The sequence below is a fragment of the Pantherophis guttatus genome, chromosome 15 (assembly GCF_059756535.1).
Source record: "Pantherophis guttatus breed Tessera chromosome 15, ASM5975653v1, whole genome shotgun sequence".
In the NCBI taxonomy this organism is placed as follows: domain Eukaryota; kingdom Metazoa; phylum Chordata; class Lepidosauria; order Squamata; family Colubridae; genus Pantherophis; species Pantherophis guttatus.
Genome location: NC_142077.1, coordinates 19,977,649 through 19,998,902, shown reverse-complemented (window position 1 = coordinate 19,998,902; position 21,254 = coordinate 19,977,649). Strand labels below are relative to the sequence as shown.

General features: G+C 47.5%; 1 protein-coding gene and 1 long non-coding RNA gene across 2 annotated transcripts in view; both read left to right on the top strand.

Moving 5' to 3' along the window:
* Nucleotides 1-21,254, top strand: part of LOC148112057 (uncharacterized) — a 152,573-nt gene that overhangs the window by 66,249 nt on the left and 65,070 nt on the right. The window lies entirely within an intron of this gene.
* LOC148112059 (uncharacterized) lies at nucleotides 12,737-20,891 on the top strand. The gene is made up of 3 exons (XM_087879378.1): nucleotides 12,737-12,883; nucleotides 13,216-17,045; nucleotides 20,875-20,891. Exons 2-3 carry the CDS (start codon nucleotides 15,197-15,199, stop codon nucleotides 20,889-20,891), a joined length of 1,866 nt encoding a protein of 621 aa, XP_087735504.1. The 5' UTR covers nucleotides 12,737-12,883; nucleotides 13,216-15,196.

Here is a 21,254-nt window from a genome sequence, read left to right as displayed (position 1 = left end):
AATGAAGAATGGTGCTGGCTGATCTTTGGCCCAGGGCAGCTGCATCTCTCTTGAACCCTTGGCCTGAATGGCCACCCCCAGGGATTTGAAGGTGCTTCCCTGCTCTATTTTGTGGCCATTTAGATGCCACGAATCAAGTTTTGGCCTTTTTGATCTTTGTTTTCTCATCATTTATGCCCAGTTGATTGTAATTACAGTACTGGAGAAGGGCTCGCAAGGCTCTTTTAAGGCCTACTGGTGTCCTGGAGAGGATCACAGGGGCATCTGCATAGAGCAGGAGGGCGATGCTTCGGTCACCTATTTTTTTTGGGGGGGGGGGGTTGATTTGGTTTGTTTAGCCATTTTACCATGCCAGTTATGTAAAAGTTGAAAAGCAGGGGGGCCAAAATGCCCCCGTTTAACCCCCTTTTGAGTTTTAACTGACTTCGAGAGGGACCCCTGCATATCACACCTCACCTTGAGGGATGGTTTAGTATGTAGGGCAGGTAAGAGATGAAGAAGCCTGTGGTCAATTGAGGCAGCTTCCAGCTTCTGCCATAGCTTAGTCCTGGGAACCGTATCAAAGGCTGCCTTGAGATCTATGAAGCAGGCGTAGAATGATGCAGGCCTATTTGATATGTATTTTTCCATCAGTTGATGAAGAACTAAGCACTGATCAGTAGTGCCTCTCCCCTCTCTAAACCCGGCTCCCTCTTCAGCGATCAAATTCTCCAGAGCCAGCCACTCTCCATCTGGAGGTGTTTTCCATCAGGCTGACCAGGGAGAAGATTAGCCTGACAACTTTCTTCTTGATCAACCCATGCTTTCTGGGAATCAACCTCTTGTTTTCAAAGAGTTTATGAATCATCTTTTTCCACCTCTGTTCATTTTATCTCTCATCTGCTCTAGAATGTTCTCTATAATTGATCAATTGTGTCGATTATATTTTCTCTATGCTTTGTCAGTATATGATGAACGAATCTTTCTCAAACATTTTCTTTCACTTCTGAAGATGGTGGCAGTATTTGTATCCTATTTAACCGTATTTGGAGATTAGACAATTGTAGAAGAAAGATTTAAGAAACAAAGTTTTCTGTTTTTCAAATTCCTGGATATTCCCATTCTAGTTTCATCCCTTTCTGGAGAAGAATGAGTTTTGCAATATTTCCAGCATTAAACTGTACTTGGACCAAAATGGAGAGATAAACGCAGATGTGGTCATCAAAATCTTCTTAGTTCTCCCCAAGGAGGATCCCAAGAAAGAGTTTCTGGCGTATTCTCTAAGACAGAGATTTACTATCAGCCAAGATGCTCTTTCACAGATAAAGTTGCTCAATAAGGTGGGAGAAATTTTGTTGTCTTTTCTCTGTTTTCCAAAGTCTGAGGTCCCATTTCCAGTGGGCAAAGCCTAGAGTCTCCAGGGTGTTTGGCCTCCCATGCCAATTGGTGTCATCTGATTGTAGTTCTTCAACAGACGGGACCTAAGTGGAGTGGCTTTGCCATGTTTTAGGAAAATCTTTCAAGATCTTACTGGTCAGAGTTTTCTTTCTTCATCACAGTTTATTTATTTATTTTTATTTTGTTCTCACTTATATGCCGCCCTTCTCCCAAGGGACTTGGGGTGGCTTACAATATGTAAAACAGTAGGAACAAATTCATAAAATAATTAAAATTTACTAAATCAAATAATTAAAACCCCAGTAATTTAATATAAAAACCCCATTGGATCAGCTGATTTGTTCCAACAGCCATGTCTTCAGGCCCCGATGGAAGAAGCGGAGCTCGGGGGCCGTCCAGAGCTCAGTGGGCAACCCATTCCAGAGGGTCGGTGCGCCCACCGAGAACGCCCTCAACCTGGGGGCCACCGGCCAACATAGTCTGGCTGATGGCACCTGGAGGAGGGCAATTGTATGTGAGCACACTGGATGGTGGGAGGCAGGTTGGAGGTGGTCCTGCAAATACCCCGGGCTCATGCCATGTAGGGCTTTATAAGTAAGAACCAGCACTTTGAAGTTTCATTTCATATTAAAAAACCTAACAGAATAAATTTTCCTAAATCTTTTACAGTAATCTTTATTATCACTTTTATTAAGAATATATCATCATATTTAAATCTTTTTTCAATTCCATCCCTCTAGACTACATTAAATAGAAAATTACTTTATTGCAGTGTTAAATTCCGAAAGCAAAAGGGAGGAACTAAATGAAGAATCTGCCAGTTGTTTTACCTCCTGCATCTCTTTAGAAGTAGTCAGAGGTTTCCTATTTACCCCAATGAAGACCAGAGGCTACTTGCCTCCCTCCATTTCTCCCTCCATTTTATATGGACGGAGAGTCCTAACACCTTTTCTTTGGCATTCCTTGTTTTTCTGCTCAGTCCCTGCCTCAGTCCAAATGTGTGGAAAGTTGCCATCCTGGATTTGTCAAGAGGGCTCGAGAAGGAGAGCCAGTTTGCTGCTATGACTGCGTTCCTTGTCCGGAGGGGACCTTCTCCACTCAGGAAGGTGGGTCACACTGAGGAAAATGGGAGGCTTTGTGGAACTGGATCCAAATTAAAAAACAAATTGAACCTCACCTGGTTTTTTATTTTTAATCTGCACAATTTCTCATCTAAATGGAAGTAAATCAAAAAGACTTGGAAGGAGGGGCTGGGAAGAGATGGGAGGAGGGGGTGGCAGACTGGGCAAGCTTTACTAACAGCAGAGGAAATATCTCTTCTGCTTTTTAGTTTGGATATGTGCTGCTAAGTTCACCTTTCTAGGAACATCTCAGTTCTTTGAAACTAGATGAATTGTTTCAGGTCCACCTTCTGAAAGACCTTGCAATCCACTGTATATTGGATCCTCCCCTTGAGGATCACTGAGAAGGTGTCACTGGTCCATAATCTGGTGCTGCAGATAGTTATGGGGAGAACTCATTACACAAATAGTCTTCCAATCATATAGATCGACCAATCAATCAATCAATCAATCAATCAGAATAGAGTAGAAGGAACGTTGGAGGTCTTCTAGTCCAGCCCCCTTTTCATACCATTTCAGACAAGTGACTGTCCATTCTCTTCTTAAAAACCTCCAATGTTGAAGCACCCACAACTTCTGGAGGCCAGCTGTTCCACTGGCTAATTGCTCTCACTGATAGGAAGTTTCTCCTTAATTCCAGGTTGCTTCCAGACGTTACAAGATACTGTCGGTATCCTCTAAGTCCAAGACATTAACTGCCATGATTCAGGATCATGCAGGATTCAGGATGTTTGCCTAAAATGATTATATGATTCATTATTAACCGCTAATAATATAGGTTCCTATGAAGATTCTACACATTACAGAGGAAATAATTAACATCCTAGGACTTCCCTCAACTTCGTATACCTAGCTACATTTTTTAATTAAAAATATATCCTTCTTAGGCTCTTTTTAATGAAATAGTTAAGAAATACTTCTTGGAAAATGCCTGGGGTATCAGGTGTTATCCAAAGAAGGTTTTTCTTGCAGGACAAAAGGACAGAATATTAAAGAAATATTGCTTTTTTGTTTTCGCAGATACGGAAAAATGCACCAAGTGTCCTGATGATAAATACCCAAATGAGGACAGAGTCCAATGTATCCCCAAAGTCATAACCTTCCTATTTTATGAAGAATATCTGGGGATCATCCTGGTTTCTTTTGCCCTATTCTTGTTCTTAATCACAGGCCTTGTTCTAATCATCTTTATTAAATACCGAGAAACTCCCCTTGTCAAAGCCAACAACCGAGACCTCTCCTACATCCTCCTGGTCTCCCTCCTGCTCTGCTTCTTGTCTCCTTCTCTCTTCATTGGTCAACCAAGGAAAGCCACTTGCCTTCTCCGACAGATGGTCTTCAGCATCATCTTCTCAGTTGCCGTTTCTTCTCTCTTGGCCAAAACCATCATGGTGGTGCTGGCCTTCCTGGCCACAAAACCAGGAAACCGAGTGAAGAGATGGTTGGGGAAGAGCTTGGCCAACTCCATCATCCTTTCTTGTTCTGCTGCCCAAATTATCATCTGCTCCATCTGGCTGGGAGTTTCTGCCCCCTTCCCTGACTCTGACCTCCACTCCCAGCCTGGAGAGATCATCCTGCAATGCAACGAAGGGGCCGTTGTCATGTTCTACGTCACCCTCAGCTACATGGGCTTCCTGGCTGCCATCTGCTTCACGGTGGCTTTCCTGGCCAGGAACCTGCCTGGGGCCTTCAACGAAGCCAAGCTGATCACCTTCAGCATGCTGGTCTTCTGCAGTGTCTGGGTGACTTTTGTGCCCACCTACCTGAGCACCAAAGGGAAATCCATGGTGGCTGTGCAGGTCTTCTCCATCCTGGCCTCTAGTGCTGGTCTGCTGGGCTGCATCTTCATCCCCAAGTGCTACATTATCCTTGTGAGGCCAGACCTCAACACAAAGGAGCAGCTCACAGCCAGAATAAAAATATGAGACAGAAGAATTTCAACTCAAGACAATGGTCCACGCTGTTCTGCATGCATGAGTGGGCCAACTATTTTTCTTGAAATAAATAAAGGGTGTGTGGAAGATTGTGAGGAGACAAATTTCTTGGAAAAATGGGAGCATGTTAGCAAGACAGAAATATAGAAGGAATGTATGGAGCAACGTTGATGCCCTCATTTCTCAGTACATTTCACCCAAACTGCTGTGGCAACGCAACTGAGACGTTTCTTTTTCTTTACACAATAACTCTTTCTTGAGGGTAGCAACAATACAAGGCTGGGGAGGTAACTTGAGTCTCCCTAATTTTGAATATTCATGCTTACATCATCTATTAAATGAAATATGCATATGTATGATTATAATTTTCTCCTCCTTTCCTGGAATATATAAATATGAGTGCATCCTTTTGTCTCTAAATATTTCCTCCCACTATTTTATGGAGCAAAGTTCCTCCAATGGACGCTAAATATATAATAACTGCACTGAGCCTGAATTATTGGAGTTTTAGGGTCCTGTGTTTGATTCCACAGAAACTGGTGTCAGGAGTGGGATTCACAATCTTCCATCTGCTGCCAGGGACAACAGATGGGGCAGCCCTATAGGGTGAGGGTTGTGAGATTGAGCCCATAACCCTTCCCACTGCCACATAAAGGCACCGTTTAGGAGTGTGTGGGAGGTCATAGTCTGTGTCTAAGAGTCTCTTGTGTCTGGAAAGGTTTGTGGTCCCTTCAATCCCAATTTCTCAGCCGCCCTGGCCCTGCTGTGAGCTCAGCCGAGGGATGTCTGGAGGTCTCCAGGAACTGAGGGGGAATTTGGCTTTGCAGAGTGAGTGGGACCCTCTGTGTGGAAGAATGGAGGCTGACCCAGAGGTTCTGTGCAAACTCCCTTTTTCCTGTTGTCTGAATGGAGGAATTCAGCTGATCCCAGGCAGGGAGGGAAGTGGATGATGGGGCTCAGGGGGACTCTGATTGGGAAGGAATCTTTCCCAAAGAAACAGGGAAACCTGCTGTGTCCCAGGGCTGGGAGGGGGTCCGAAGCCCCCAAAGGCTGAAAAAAAGGGAGTGAGTGAAATTGGAAGACATGATAAAAAAAAACTCTTCCTCCTTGTGAGAAGAGAAATTCCTGTATCTGCACAAAGCTGTGACAGATTCCATGCAAACAGCAGCAGGAAAGCCGGTTTTTATATTTGTTAGTGTTATGTCCTTATAAGGACATCCGCCCTGATTGGCTGCCAGCCATCGGGCGGGAAATTTGAATCCCTGTCAAGGGGCGGTGCGTCTGCCGAGAGCGAATATAAGGAGAGCTCCGGCAGCGCGCCAGCAGTCTTGACTCGTTACTTTGTACTTAATAAAAGTTGCTAAATGTACCGAGCTGGTCCAGTCTTCCTTTCCTGCGCCTGATCTAACACTGGCGACGAAGGACTAGAGGAGAGAACCTTGAACAAGACTCGTGGCACGATCGCCCACCGAACAGAATCACCACACCACAGCGACCTTCCAGAATGGCTACCCCGCAAGCCCCGATGACCGCGCTGAACCCGTTCGACCCATCCCGGGAGAAGTGGAGGTCATACATGGTCCGATTTCGGCAGTTCCTGCGAGGCAATGGATACCAGAACCTCGACGATGAGAGGAAAAGAGCCCTCTTCCTGGCTCATTGCGGATCGGACGTCCTGGAGATGGCGATTGACCTCGTGGCACCCAGGGACATTGAGGAGATGTCCTGGAACGACCTACAGGAAGTCCTACTGGAGCACTATGCACCTACAGGCACCCCCATCGCAAACAGGTTCACCTTCCAGCAAAGAAACCAGCGGGAAGGTGAATCCATCAAGGAATTCGTGGCAGCGCTTCGCCAAATCGCTGCCAACTGTGAGTTCGACAATGTGGACAATGCCATCCGGGACCGCATTGTTTTTGGAATGCGAGATGTGGGGCTGCAAAAGAAATTCCTCAGCCGGAAGAAGATCCCGCTTAAAGACGTCCTCGACGAGGCAACAGCGGCTGAAACATCTGAGCAAGCAGCCGCTGCAATGGTAAAAGCAAGAGGGATCCATAAGATCCACAAGTCGGGCCCGACCTCATCAGACGAGGCAACCACTCAATCCGAGTCTGATGAGGAAATGGCCGTCCACAAGGTGTCCCGCCCCCCCAGGCGGGAAAACCCACAGCATGGCGACCGGGGAGAGCGATGCGGCAGCTGCAGAGGCGACCACCCCAGGGCAAACTGCAGATGGAGGGACGCGACCTGCCGCCGATGCCTGAAGAGGGGCCACATCGCCGAGGCCTGCAGAGCCACAGACCCAGCCCCGGAACCGCCCAGACCACGATTCCGGGAAAATCGCAAAGATAACCAGAGGACATCCAAACGGTCCTCAAACCAGTCCCGGCGCGGGGAGGAGGAATATCCCCGAAACAGAACGGTGCACCAGACCACCACCATTGCTCACACAAGCGACGAGGGGACCACCAAGTTCCACGTGACACTGCTAGCAGAGGAGTCTCCATGCAAGATGGAGGTAGACTCCGGATCCGCCTACTCCATCATGGACTGGCAGCACCTACAACAACTGAAACCGGCATACAAAAGGACCCAGCTGAAAACCCCGAAAGCGAGACTTGTGGACTTCAACGGAAACCCCATTGAAATCCTAGGCAGAGCCACCATCCACGTGAAGTACAACGACTTCGACGGAAAGCTACCCATCACCATCGTGCAGCACAGCCGACCGAACCTGTTGGGTGTGGAGTGGTTCAAGCCGCTAGGACTTTCACTTCAGGGCATCCACGAGATCCGCAGGGACGAACTCGACTCCATCATTGAAGAGTTCAAAGAAGTCTTCGATGGTAAGCTGGGGAAATTTGTGGGGAGGCCAATCTCCTTTAATCTGGACAAGGGAATCACCCCAATCAGGCTCAAGCCCCGCCGAGTTCCATTTGCCCTGCGGCCTAAAGTAGATGAACAGCTGGATAAGCTGATCGCCCAGGGCGTCCTGGAACCGATCGATCATGCCTCATGGGAGACCCCCATTGTGACCCCACTGAAGCATGATGGGTCTGTGCGCATCTGTGCTGACTACCGTTGTACCATCAACAAGGCGTTGGCACAGAGCGCATACCCAGTCCCAGTGGTGCAACATCTGCTGCATTCCCTGGGATCTGGATCAATTTTCGCGAAACTGGACCTGGCCCAGGCTTACCAGCAACTGCCAGTGGATGACAAAACGGCGGAGGCTCAAACAATTGTCACGCACAGAGGGGCATTTAAATGTAACCACCTCCAATTTGGAGTCAGCGCTGCCCCTGGTATCTTCCAATCCATGATGGAACGCCTTCTCCAAGGCGTTCCAGGGGTGGTGCCTTACTTCGATGATGTGCTCATCTCCGGTGACTCAAGAGCCCAACTCCTTGAAAGGCTCAGGCTTGTCCTGCAGCGGTTCAAGGCCAAGGGTTTGAGAGTCAGGCGGGACAAGTGCATCATAGGAGTACAGGAAGTCGAGTTCCTGGGCTTCCTCATTGATAGCACAGGCATACACCCCACCAAATCAAAAGTGGAAGCAATCCATGAAGCTCCAAGCCCAAAAAACAAAACGGAGCTTCAGGCTTTCCTTGGGTTGCTCAACTTCTACGCCATTTTCTTAAAACAGAAAGCCACAGTTGCTGAGCCACTCCACCGCCTGCTGGGGAAATCGGTTTCCTGGAAGTGGGGCCAGGAAGAGGAAGCGGCATTCCGGGCCATCAAAGGACTATTGACGTCCAAAAGCGTCCTCATCCAATACAGCGAGACGCTCCCCATCAGACTGACCTGCGACGCGTCGCCTTACGGGGTGGGGGCAGTTCTCAGCCACGAACTGCCCAATGGCTCGGAAGCCCCAATCGCGTACTTCTCAAAGACTATGTCCGGCGCAGAACGGAACTATAGCCAGCTGGACAAAGAAGCCCTGGCCATCGTGGCTGGAGTGAAGCGCTTCCACGAATACCTCTACGGAAGACGCTTCACCATAGTCACAGACCACAAGCCTCTCCTGGGACTCCTCGCAGGCGACCAACCAACCCCGACCTTCATGTCCCCAAGAATGACGAGATGGGCCATCTTCCTAGCCGGCTACTCCTATAGGCTCGTGCACCAGCCAGGCACAGCCATAGGAAACCCTGACGCTCTCAGCAGATGCCCGTCGAAGAAGCCGGTCGAAGACCCAGCCCCCACGCTCCACCTACTTCACATCGATGATGACGCCAGCTGCCCGGTGTCATCCGCAGATGTGGCCGTCCACACCCAAAAGGACCCCACACTCCGCCAAGTGAAGTCCTGGATCCTCAGAGGGTGGCCAGCGGAAAAGCCAGAGGAAAGGTTCAGCCCGTTCGCCAGGAAACAGGAGGAGCTGTCCACCATAAAAGGCTGTCTGCTATAGGGAGACAGGGTGCTGATTCCAAGCACTCTGCAACGGCGGACGTTAGAGACCCTGCACAAGGGGCATCCGGGCATCGTCCGCATGAAGGCCCTGGCACGGAGTTATGTCTGGTGGCCCTCCATGGACAGAGACATTGAACAATGGGTCTCCAGATGTGACCCGTGCCAAGAAGTCCGCCCAGCGCCGCCGCAATCCGAAGTCGCGAAGTGGGAGACCCCCAGCAACCCCTGGTCGAGGATCCACATTGACTTCGTGGGTCCGATGCAAGGGCGACACCTCCTCATCGTGGTAGATGCCTTCTCCAAATGGCTCGAGGTGGTGCCCATGGCATCTACCACAACAGACGCAACGATCCGAGCCCTGCGCCGCCTCTTTGCCACACATGGTCTACCGGATGTGCTGGTCTCAGACAACGGCCCCCAGCTCACATCCCTGGCCATGGAGTCCTTCCTGGCAGGACTGGGCATCCGCCACGCCCTGTCCGCCCCCTACAGGCCGGCCGGAAACGGACAAGCTGAACGCATGGTCCGACTGACCAAAGAGGCCCTCACCAAGATGGGCCCGGGGGACTGGCAAGAGCGCATAGACAATTTCCTCCTCACCCAGCACATCATGCCACACGCCACCACCCACAAGAGCCCGGCCGAACTGTTGATGGGCAGAAGGTTGAGGTCACCCTTGGACCGGCTGCACCCCCAATACAGCCCGGAAGTGACCGCAACCGCCAGCCGCCCGCTTCGCGCCTTCAGCAACGGAGATTCAATTTTCGCGCTGAATTTCAGCGGCTCTCCTAAATGGCTGAAGGGGAAAATTGCCAGCACAACCGGCCCCAAATCCTACATCGTCGAGTTGGAAGATGGACAGTTCACGAGACGCCACATCGACCAACTCCGAAAAAGGTGGGGGGGAGCACATGAAAACCAGCCTGACGAGGGAGGCCTACAACACCCCGACGAGGTAGGCCTACAACACCCCGGCGAGGTAGACCTACCACACCCAGACCAGGTAGGCCTACAACACCCCGGCGAGGTAGGCCTGCGACACCCCGACGAGGTAGGCCTACCACACCCCTGCGAGGCAGAGTAGCACCACCCCGACAAGGTCGGCCCAGCCCACTACCAGATGCTGTCACATCGGCAGCCCACGAGGTAGACCGGGGCCAACCGCACGGGGGATGGCAACACCAACCCAGCCAGGTGGGCACCGGGCACGGCAAGGCCAGGGACCACCAACCCAGCCCGCAGGTAGACCGGGACCTGCCCAGAGGAGGAGTAGCGCACCCCACCAGTTACAGCAGTCTATGCCAGCCCAGCCAGGGAGACTGCAGTTCCAGGCGAGTAGACCGGGACCCAGCCAAGACGGGCACCCCACGACCCACGGGCGAGGGTGGCACACGACTCACCGACGTGGGGGACCCCCGCCCATCACAGAAGACAGCCAAGAAACGACACCCCGACCCGGATGGCCCCAGGCACCAACCAACGGTAGACCAGGGACTAGGGGGAAGGGGAAGCCGACAACAACCCGGCCAGGGAGACCTGCACCACCCCGGCAGGGGAGACCTCCACCGCCCCGCAGAGGTAGCGCCGCAACAACACCCCGACCAGGTCGACCACCGCCGACCAGACGAGGTAGACCAACGCCAGCCCAACTGAGGGGACCAACGCCACCCCTGCGAGGTCGGACGGCACAATGACAACAACGCAAGCCAGCACCACCCGAACCGAGCGGAACCACCAACCGAGCGGCAGCAAGCCAGACCGAAACCGAACCACAGCGCCCAGGAGACCAGGGAGGAGCAAGAAATGGACTTACCAAGACTCAGACGCTCTTCCCGGGTCGGAACCGAGCAACCGAGACGAGGCGAGAGATCCACAGGCCAGGAGGAAGACCACCAGGACCAGCCATCCAAGGTCTGCGGTCTGGCCGGAGGCGCTGGGGGTGGCCCCGCTCACTCGACAGCCAAACCGAGCCCGGTTCCGGAGAGGGGACCAGGAGACGAAAGAGCCCCGTCCTTCCAGGTCGGAGATGGAGGAGAAGTGAGACTGCGCAGGTCAGCTAGGGTGCCGAGGCGTCCGGCGTACCTGCGCGATTACGTGACTTTTGTGAACGAGATTGACAGTTCGGACTAAGGGGGGAGGAGTGTTATGTCCTTATAAGGACATCCGCCCTGATTGGCTGCCAGCCATCGGGCGGGAAATTTGAATCCCTGTCAAGGGGCGGTGCGTCTGCCGGGAGCGAATATAAGGAGAGCTCCGGCAGCGCGCCAGCAGTCTTGACTCGTTACTTTGTACTTAATAAAAGTTGCTAAATGTACCGAGCTGGTCCAGTCTTCCTTTCCTGCGCCTGATCTAACAGTTAGATTGTCCCCCAGGGTTTTATTATTTTTGCAAATAACTAAAGGAGGTGAACATGTCCAACTCTTCTTCTTCCTCCTCTTTTCCCCACAACAATCGCCCTGTGAGGTGGGCTTGTCTGAAAGAGAGTGTCTCTCCCGAGGTCAGTAAACAGGCTTTCAAGGCTAAGGCAGGATTTGAACTCAGGATCTCTTGCTTCCTAGCCTGATGCCTTAACCATTGTCAATGGGCAAAAGTCCCCCCCCCCAGGTCTTTCTGGGGTAGAGCAGCCCCATCGGAGAGCAAAAGAGAGAAACTCCTGGACACAGAGAGCCCCTCCCCCATCACAGCCCCTCCCTCTTGCCAGGGTTCAGCTAAGACTCACTGCCTGTAGGGGGCAGCATAGAGTCTGGCCCTGGAGTCCTAGCTGGGCCCTGGGAATTGAAATCGGGGCCTCCTGGTGATTGGCTCAAAGCCCCCAGCTGCCTTTGACATAAGTCATAAGTGCGAGGACCCATCATAGATGGCTTTTTTTTAATGGCCGTGGGACTTGAAACTGTTGCCAAATGAATGGCTATAAATCGAGGACTTCCTGTAGGGACCGTTTGGGACTGTACAAAATTGGATCCCCTGTTTCTTTAGGCACCTTCTCACAAGGCCTTTTCAAATGAATCACATCTGATCTTTTAGGCCAATTTCCCTTTCACCTCCCCTTCATCATCTGGGCATGAAGAGGAAAACCTGGATCCCCTGGATCCCTAATACCAGATTCCAGATCCAAGGGACAAGATTCCCAATCTGGACTCCACCCCCACAGAAGGGGCAGAATCCGGGGCTCCCCGACCTCCCCAGGCGACCGACGGTTCCCCCTTCAGAAGGAGCCGCTCTGGCTGAAGCGAATTGGGGGCTCCAAGCCCCTTCCGGATTGGCTCATCCATGAATAAGCCCCGCCCCCCAGGTGAAGGCTGCTGGCTGGTGGATATTCAGAGCCTTGGCTTGTGATGTCAGAGGCTCCTCCTGAGCTCATTGGCTGGAGCTCACCATGGCAACCTCCAGCATCCTTGGGGAGTCTGGACCACATCATGGAGGCTCTGCTCAGCATCCCTGGAAAGTGGCTGGATTGGATGGCAGCACTGGGGGCATCGCAGGGCCTCCCTTGCCTGGGCTCCTCAGGAGGGAGAGACCCTCCCCTTTAAGGCAGAATCAAGGGGGGGGAGATGAGTGAAATGGGGTTCAACCAAACACGACAGACGTGCTGATACCTGCCGTGTCTGCAGCCTCCATACCTGTCACCAAACTCCTCATCCACCATGTCGAAGGTCCTTGTCTCGGGAAAGGGGCTGGGGCCGGGCGGCTGGGGGGCAGCGATAGGAACTAGGGAAAAAAATGGCTTCGGGATGTCCCAGTTGGAGAGGCATTGAGACCCCAAACTGACCGGAGAAATTAACCTAAAAAGGGATTCCATTGGCCAGATGTAGTTATTTCCCAAACAGACTTGGCCTGGAGATTTATTTATTTATATATTTTCATTTTCTACTATTCAGATTTTTATCCACCTTTATTGTTTCTCTAAATAGCTCAAGGCATGAACATACTGAAGACGCCTTCGCCCTCACAACAAGCTTGTGAGGTAGGCTACGGCTGAGAGGGAGGGACTGGCCCAAGGTGACCCTCCAGGCTTTCGTGCCTTGGATGGGACTGGTAAGTCCTTGGAGGGGAGGCTCTTTCCTAATCCGAATGGTCACCTCCCCCTTTCCCTGTGACCAGAAGCCCCCTAGCAGTGCCAGAGATGGCCGAATTGATCGATCGCTGATTCTGAGTCCTTTGGAGGGTTTTGATAGATGAGATGCCTCGAATTGGAGCCAGAATCAAGTGGGAAGTCTGGGCAGTTTGAAGGGAGACCAGTTGTGATGGATTGTCTCAGTGTTTCTCAAACTGGGACCCTTGAAGGCATCTGCGGACTTAAGGCCGGTTAGCAAAATGTCCCCTGAACTGAGAGAGGAAGTGACTGTGTCTCTCCATTTTTCAAACAGGTCAGCACCAGGGAAGAAAAGGTCCTTGAGGGAAGATCCTTGGGGAATCTCTCAGCGAGCACTGATGGCCTCCATCTCCAGATTAACCGGCTGAGAGATTCCTTTGACTTTCAGATCCAGGAATTCAAGAAAGACAAACAACGGATGGAAGAGCAGCACAGTTGTCTCAAGAAGACTGTGGATCAACTTCAGACCACAACAGAAGACCTGCAGAAAACTCTGCTAGAGAAAAAAGGAAGGTTGGACCATGCCAACACGATGATCCCCCAGTTAGAGCTAGAGAACAAATCTTTGGTGAAACACACTGAAGAACTCCAGAAAGAAATGTCTGAGAATACTAGCCAAGTGGCCTTCCTAAGACTTGAGAAGGCTGCCTCTGAACCTCTGAGAAACTCCTTAAAGAGGTCTGGAACCTTCTTAAGAACTTAAGAAGCACCTCTAGAGTCTGCAGCATGAACTGGCTGAGAGGGACCAAGGTTCCACTTTGTGGAGAAAAGCCACTCCATCCAACTGAGGCAGAAAGTCACCCCTCTTCAGAATGTGAGGGGAAATGGGAAGAAGCAGCTCAACAATCGGCATCAGCAGCAGACCTGTGTTTACCAGGCCACAATGGAAGACCAGCAGAAAACTCTGGAGGACAACAGAGAAGGAGTGAACCAGGTCAGAATGGCCATCCAAGAATCAGAGCTGCAGAACAGGCGTTTGGAGAAAGTCAGAGAAGATCTCCAGAGAGAGGTCACCAGCCAAGGGGGCTTCTTCAGAAGTGATGTTGGCACTCCTGAGTGACCAGCACATGGGAAAACTTTGCTGAGACTCTCTCCCCATAGCTGGAATGGAGGAATGGGGGCCTTTTACCCATTTGAGAAAGAAAAGAGACTCTTCCCCTCCCTTCCCTTGACATGCCACCCAGTGTGCCAGGGGAGTCATGGGAGCCCCACCCTTACCAGGCGGAGCCCCTCCCTTACCCCCACCTTACCAGTCACTGTAGGACTAGCAGCTGAGCTGAAAGCCTCCCAGCCACCCAGCATCAGGGCCTGGAGCTTCTCACTCACCCTGCCTACTGACCCAGCTACTGCTGGGCACGTCTCGGCTGCGGCATGCCCCAGGCAGGGTGAGTGAGAAGCGCCCCACCGGCCAGCCACTGAAGCTCCGCCACTGCAGGAGGGAGGGAGAGAGAGATCCAATCCAACCTTGGAGGGCTGGTGGTGATGTTCTCTCTCTCTCTCTCTCTCTCTCTCTCTCTCTCTCTCTCTCTCTCTCACACACACACACACACACACACACACACACACACACACACACGGGTCTCTCACCCCCCCCCGTCCCCCCATGGCAGCGACATCCCTTCACTAACCTGCTTTCCAGCTCCATTCTCCGCTGAGCATGCGGGGCAAGAAGTCTGTGGGACTCTGGTAAAAAAACCCACCATAATTGAGACCTTCCAACTTTTCATGCAAAAAAAAAAAAAAAAAATCTCGCAAAGTTTGAAGGTCTCAACTGTTTCTTTTACTGGAGTCCGAGACTTCTGTCCGTTCCCTGCATGTCCAGCGGAGAACGGAGCTGGAAAGCAGGTTAGTGAACGGATGAGGCTGCCTTGGGGGTGGGAGTGGGGGGGGAGGGCTGAGGGACCTCTGTTTGTGTGTGTGTGTGTGTTTGTGTGTGTCAGATGTAAATGCCTTATTCTCCAATGTGTAAATAATGTATATATGGAACATCAGAGGTTAACTTATTCTTTGGACTTTAATGTATTCATAACTTACCACTCCCATTCCTAGCTCCACCCCTTGTATATATAAGGAGCCACCCTCACCATTCTCGTCGCTTCTACCTTGAATATTCAGTGAATATAGAATGCCTATCATAATTAAAAAGAAATATATTTAAAGCTCTAACTCCTATTATCTTTATTGAGTCTGATCCTGAAAATATTGCAACAAGCTGGTAGCAGAGGATGGTTAATTGACTCAATAAGTAATTAAAAATGTCCAAGAAAGATAGGCCCAACACCAGGGCCTACAGCAAAGAAATAGAAACTGATCAAGAGATGATCAACGAATCCACCAATGCGATTTCGAGAGAATCCGAAGAATACACCACTGAAGAAGAAGAACTAATGAGTGAAAATAATGACCAGAAAGAAATCGAAATAGAAAATAACGAACTCAGGTCAGAGATATTAAAGATACTAAAAAACCAAAAGAATGATAAAAGTCTCATCGCGGACCTCCAGGAGATGCTGAAGAACAGCGGAGCAGCGAGAGAGAAAAACGTCATTAAAGAAAAACCCAAAGATCAAAAAACCGTAAGTGAGATGACTACTGAGAAAATAGTTGTTAAAAAGAAAAGATGTGATCCCGCGCGAAATTTTGAATGGCAGCCATCTTGGTTTCAACGAACTTCAAAAGAGAATGGAGCAGAGCCAATCAAAATGCTCAGTTCAAAATTTCTGGCGCGAAAAACACTATCAGACGAAGAAAGTGAGAAAGAAGTCTCAAACTCTTCAGATGATCCAAAATCAGAAAGTGAAGACGATTTAACAAAATCTCAAGTAAAATCAGCAATGAAAACGCTTTTTGCTGCTTTTGGGCCAAGACTGAAAATTACCAAGACATCTACGAAGAGGCAAGAAATCAAACCGGCGACTCAAGACCTGCACGCTCCCATCCTGACTTCGAAAGCGACGACGCCCGAGCCCAGAGAGCCATGCCGATTTCGCCCTACACCACAGACAAAATCGAATACCAACGCACACAAAAAGAAGAAAAGAACCGTCGCCACCACCAGAACCCCAAAAACCGAGCCAGAGACCGACTCATCTGAGGAGGAGCGGATCGAGAGAGCTGAAAGGGAGAGAACCTTCCACGACGCCACCAAAGAAGAAATGAGCAACGCGCATGTGCGAAACTACGTAGACGACCCAGAAGGACTTGAACTGGCCAGAGAACCGCGCAGACTCATTGCAAGCATCCCAATGCCGTTCTGTAATTTCCTGCACTTGAGAGATCACGGACTGCCCCAGGTTGTAAGTAATGGACAGAATAATGTAGGTAACTTACCCAGTGACTTCCCAAAACTTAGAATTGATGGCATTAATTTACAAGAGTGGTATCAACAGCTTCAGGTTATTTTCATGAAAGAAAATTTACTATTCTTTATAACTAGCCCTCCAAGAAGACCTTGGACTTTAAAAATAGATTGTTTACATCATAGAGCATTTTTCATAATAATATCTAGCGTGTCTCCTGCAATGTATCATAGCATCAAACCAAACCTAACTGTATCAGAAATAATTCAATGCATGTTTAATCTATTTCACAGCGATAGCGTAGCTACAACCACAAGAATGTCTAAGGATTTCTTTTCCTCTAGAGTAAAACCAGGGGTTTCTATAAGTGAGCATTTGATAAATCTAAACAAAATAAGAGCTGAGCTACAATTGAGGGGGGAAGTGATTTCAGATCAAACAATGAAAAGTGTTATTATCAATTCACTTGATCCATCATGGGATAGCTTTATGTCACACTTAGATACCATTAATTTGGGATATTTATCCATAGAAAGCCTATCTAACAAATTGATAGCAGAAGACAATTCAAGAAAAAATCGATCCAGTAACCAAACAGACCACAAACCTTTTAGGAAAGTAGTCTTTCAAGATAAACATAATGAGGCCTTTAGATGCTACAATTGTGGATCCAGGGAACATAGTAGAAGAGACTGCCCCAAAGTCTCAAGAGAGAGACATAGACCAGAATATAGGAGCAAATATAATTACAGACAATCTTCCACAGATAGACACAAATATAGAAGCCCACCAAATTACAAAGAAGGTAGAGGGGGTAGAGAAAATTCAAAAGAGAGGAAATCTGGGTCACTGAATGGGCTAAATAAACAAGACAGCACCAGAACACAGCAGGATGAGAATAACAATTGGCTTATTGATTCTGGTGCAACAAATCACACCACCAACAACAAAAGTATATTATCTTCATTTATAGAAGATAAGTTTGTGATAAAGGTAGCTAATCAAGAAAAGGTTCAAGTACTAGGCAAAGGAAATGTGACCTTGCCTGGTCTAGGGAAAATAGAGGGGGTATTATTAATCCCAGAAATACCTCACAACATACTAAGTGCCATAAAATTAAGCAGAGAATCTGATATCAATATAGTTTTCTCAAAGGGGAAAGCAACTATAGAAAAGAACAAAACAAATGTAGGTACTGTAATGATAAAAGGAGGTCTACCCTATCTGATAACTAAAGAAAGATATTTACATAACATTGATTCAAATATGGAAGATTGTATTGAAGCAGATGATGAAAATGTCAGTAACAGTGACAATGATGAGTGTAGAATAACTCATGATCACAAAAATACATACAAGGAAAAGAAACCAAAAATAGGTAAACCAATTCATGATGAGTGTGCTCACATCTTACACAGGAAGTTAGGACATGCAAGCTTTCCTGTAGTACAAAAAATGACTGAACACGCAGAAGGTGTCAAAATAAAAAATTGTGAAAATTATTTGGAATGCTCAGTATGTAAGTCCACCAAACTAAAAACCAGTCCCAGACCAAAAAAATCTAACAGATCAACTAACAATATTTTTGATTTGGTACATATGGACTTAGTTGGTCCATTAAGTCCCTCAATTACCTATAGAAAACGTTACTTCCTAACAATAGTGGATGACTACAGCCGATATGGTTTTGTTTACACATTAAAGCACAAGGATGAAACATTTCAGAAATTTAAGGAATTCTACAAACGTATAGAAACACAACATAATATCAGAATAAAGCAAATTATGACAGATAGGGGATGTGAGTTCATGTCTAAAGAATTCTCCCAATGGTTAAAGGATAGAGGAATGTTACATTTCACGTCCAATCCTTTTTCTGCATTTCAAAATGGAGTTGCAGAGAGGAAAAATTCCACACTACAAACCATGATTAGGTGCACATTAGAGGATGCTGGTTTAGGCAAACAATTTTGGTCAGAGGCATTACATTATTCGAATTACACTCAAAATAGAACCTGGTCCAGTATTGTGAATAAGACACCATATGAGGTGATGTACAATAGAAAACCCAAATTATCACACATGCACATATTTGGAGTCACTGCAGACGTACACATACCTAAACAATTGAGGAGAAAGGGAGAAAACGTATCCAGGAGATTAAGATTCATGGGATACGAAACTGGAACCAAAGGGTACAGATTTATTGATAGTAATAACAAATTTATAGTATCCAGAACAGCTGTGTTCCATGAACAGGCCAATTGGTCAAAATTGCACCTTAATGAAATATTTCCTAATAAATGTAAAGATACGATATCTTGCGAGGAAGGAACAATAGAAAATCAAAATATTAACAAAAGTAAGAACAAAACCAAAACTTGGACTAATAGTCAGCATAAAATAAAGACAGACACATTAACAAAAAAGGAAGCTAGATATTTGCATGATAACCATAGCAAGCCTGAAAGAACTATTAGAAACAATAGAAACCAAATACCAAATAAATACAAAGATTACATAATGCATATGAATGGAGAACAAATAACACCTAATACATATGAAGAAGTATTGAAACTTCCACATGAAGAAAGAGAAAAATGGGAACTAGCTATGGAAAAAGAGATGGAAAGTTTACAAGGATTAAATGTATTCACACCTGCGATCGCACCTAAGGATAAAACAATTATAGGTACCAGGTGGATTTATAAAATTAAGAACTTAGAAGGAGGCAATACCTTATACAAGGCTAGACTAGTTGCACAAGGCTATGCACAAAAATATCCAGAAGACTATACTGATACATATTCACCCACAGTGAGAACAGAGAGTGTCAAAACAGCCCTTGTAGTAGCATCTGCACTCAATCTGGACGTATTCCAATATGACATACAGACCGCATACTTACATGCAAAATTAGATAAGGAAATATATGTAAGAGCACCACACAGTCAATACACTAATAAGAACGAAATTTGGTTATTAAATAAGAGTCTGTACGGATTAAAGCAATCCGGCAAAAGATGGTACGATTGCTTGGTAAAAGTACTTAAGACCATGGATTTCAACGCCACCACTGCTGATAACTGTTTCTTTGTAAAAAAGAGTAATGATCATATTGAATTTGTATTAATTTACGTGGACGATATTTTATACATTGGAAAGCATAAAGAGAGCAGGGAAATCTTTGTAAATAAGTTAAATGAACACTTCTCACTGAAATCTCTGGGTAAAGTGAATAAATACCTTGGTGTGCAAATTAACAAAACTAAAAGGGGATTCAAACTTACACAGAAAGATAAAATCATCGAACTCCTAAACAAATGTAACTTAAATAATGCTAAAACCTGTGACACCCCTATGCAAACTGATTTTCTTAGAAACACTGATGAATCTTCCCCTGAGTTTAAAGACAACACATTTTACAGATCAGTTATAGGTTCACTCCTTTATATATCTAATTGGACTAGGCCAGATATTGCATTACCTCTCAATCTATTGTCAAGATATGTTAGTAAACCAACCTTGTATCATTGGGAAGCTGTCAAAAGAATTCTAAGATATTTGAAGGGTACATTAGATTTTTGTTTAATGTTGGAACCCAATAATGACAGAGAACCAAAAATTACTTGTTATGCTGATGCAGATTGGGCTGGTGATACATCATGCAGAAAGAGTACTTCTGGTTATGTTTTTCTATTGAATGATTGTCCAGTTTACTGGTATACTGGTAAACAAGAACTAGTAGCCACTTCTACTACAGAAGCGGAATATGTTTGTTTGTCCAAGGCTGCAAATAACCTTGTATGGTTCAATGATCTGATCACTGATGTTTGGAGGAAACCCACCTTACCATTTATTATGCATGAAGACAATAAAGCGGCCATTGAAATATCCAGATCCGATGCAATTGGACAAAGGTCCAGGCATATTGATATAAAGTTTAAGCATGTGAGACAACTGTCTCAAGACGGATTCATTAAAGCAATACATTGCGATACTTCTGAACAATTAGCTGACATATTAACAAAACCCTTACCTTCTAAACAACACAAATATTTAACTTCTAAATTATATGTATTATATTGTCCTGAATCAGAATGTAATTGGTGTTGTGTAACGAACCGGCATTTAGAGGGGGATTTGTCAGATGTAAATGCCTTATTCTCCAATGTGTAAATAATGTATATATGGAACATCAGAGGTTAACTTATTCTTTGGACTTTAATGTATTCATAACTTACCACTCCCATTCCTAGCTCCACCCCTTGTATATATAAGGAGCCACCCTCACCATTCTCGTCGCTTCTACCTTGAATATTCAGTGAATATAGAATGCCTATCATAATTAAAAAGAAATATATTTAAAGCTCTAACTCCTATTATCTTTATTGAGTCTGATCCTGAAAATATTGCAACAGTGTGTGTGTGTGTTTGTGTGTGTGTGAGAGACAGAGAGGGAGAGAGAGAGCACATTGCTTCCAGCCCTGGATAACTCTCCGAGGTTGAATCTCTCTCTCTCTCTCTCTCATACACACACACACTGTCCTTTATTTGGGATCGCAGCACAGAGGCCTCTCCCAAAAGCTGAAGCCTTCGGATGGAACATTTTGGGGACGTCCTGTGGTCCCAAGGAAAGAACAATTGGTAGGAAAATGTGGGGGGGGGAGGAGGAGGTTGCTCCGAAGTGACAGCAGAACGTTGCACTTGGGAGGCTCCATGGGTAATACCGGTATTGGATTGCACGTCCTGCTCCAGTGAGAGTGGGGTATGCAGGGGGCTCGGTGGCCAGGGAAGATGGGGTTTTGGGGTGCAAAGGAAGAAGGAATGATCTCCCTCCTCCATTTCGCTGCAGGGCCACCACAGAGCTCATGCAGGAGACCGTGATTGCTGGCAAAGGGGGTCCTGGCAGGCCGGCGGCTGGGGAGGTGCTCCAAAGATCTGGGCCGAGTTGCCCGTCCCTCGCTGGCTCAGCTGATTCATGGGCTGCAATTAAGGGGCCGAGCCTCCATGA

Bases quoted from the DNA above. Each gene is read 5' to 3' on its own strand.
- LOC148112059 (XM_087879378.1), top strand. From the start codon at position 15,197: ATGTCCAAGAAAGATAGGCCCAACACCAGGGCCTACAGCAAAGAAATA.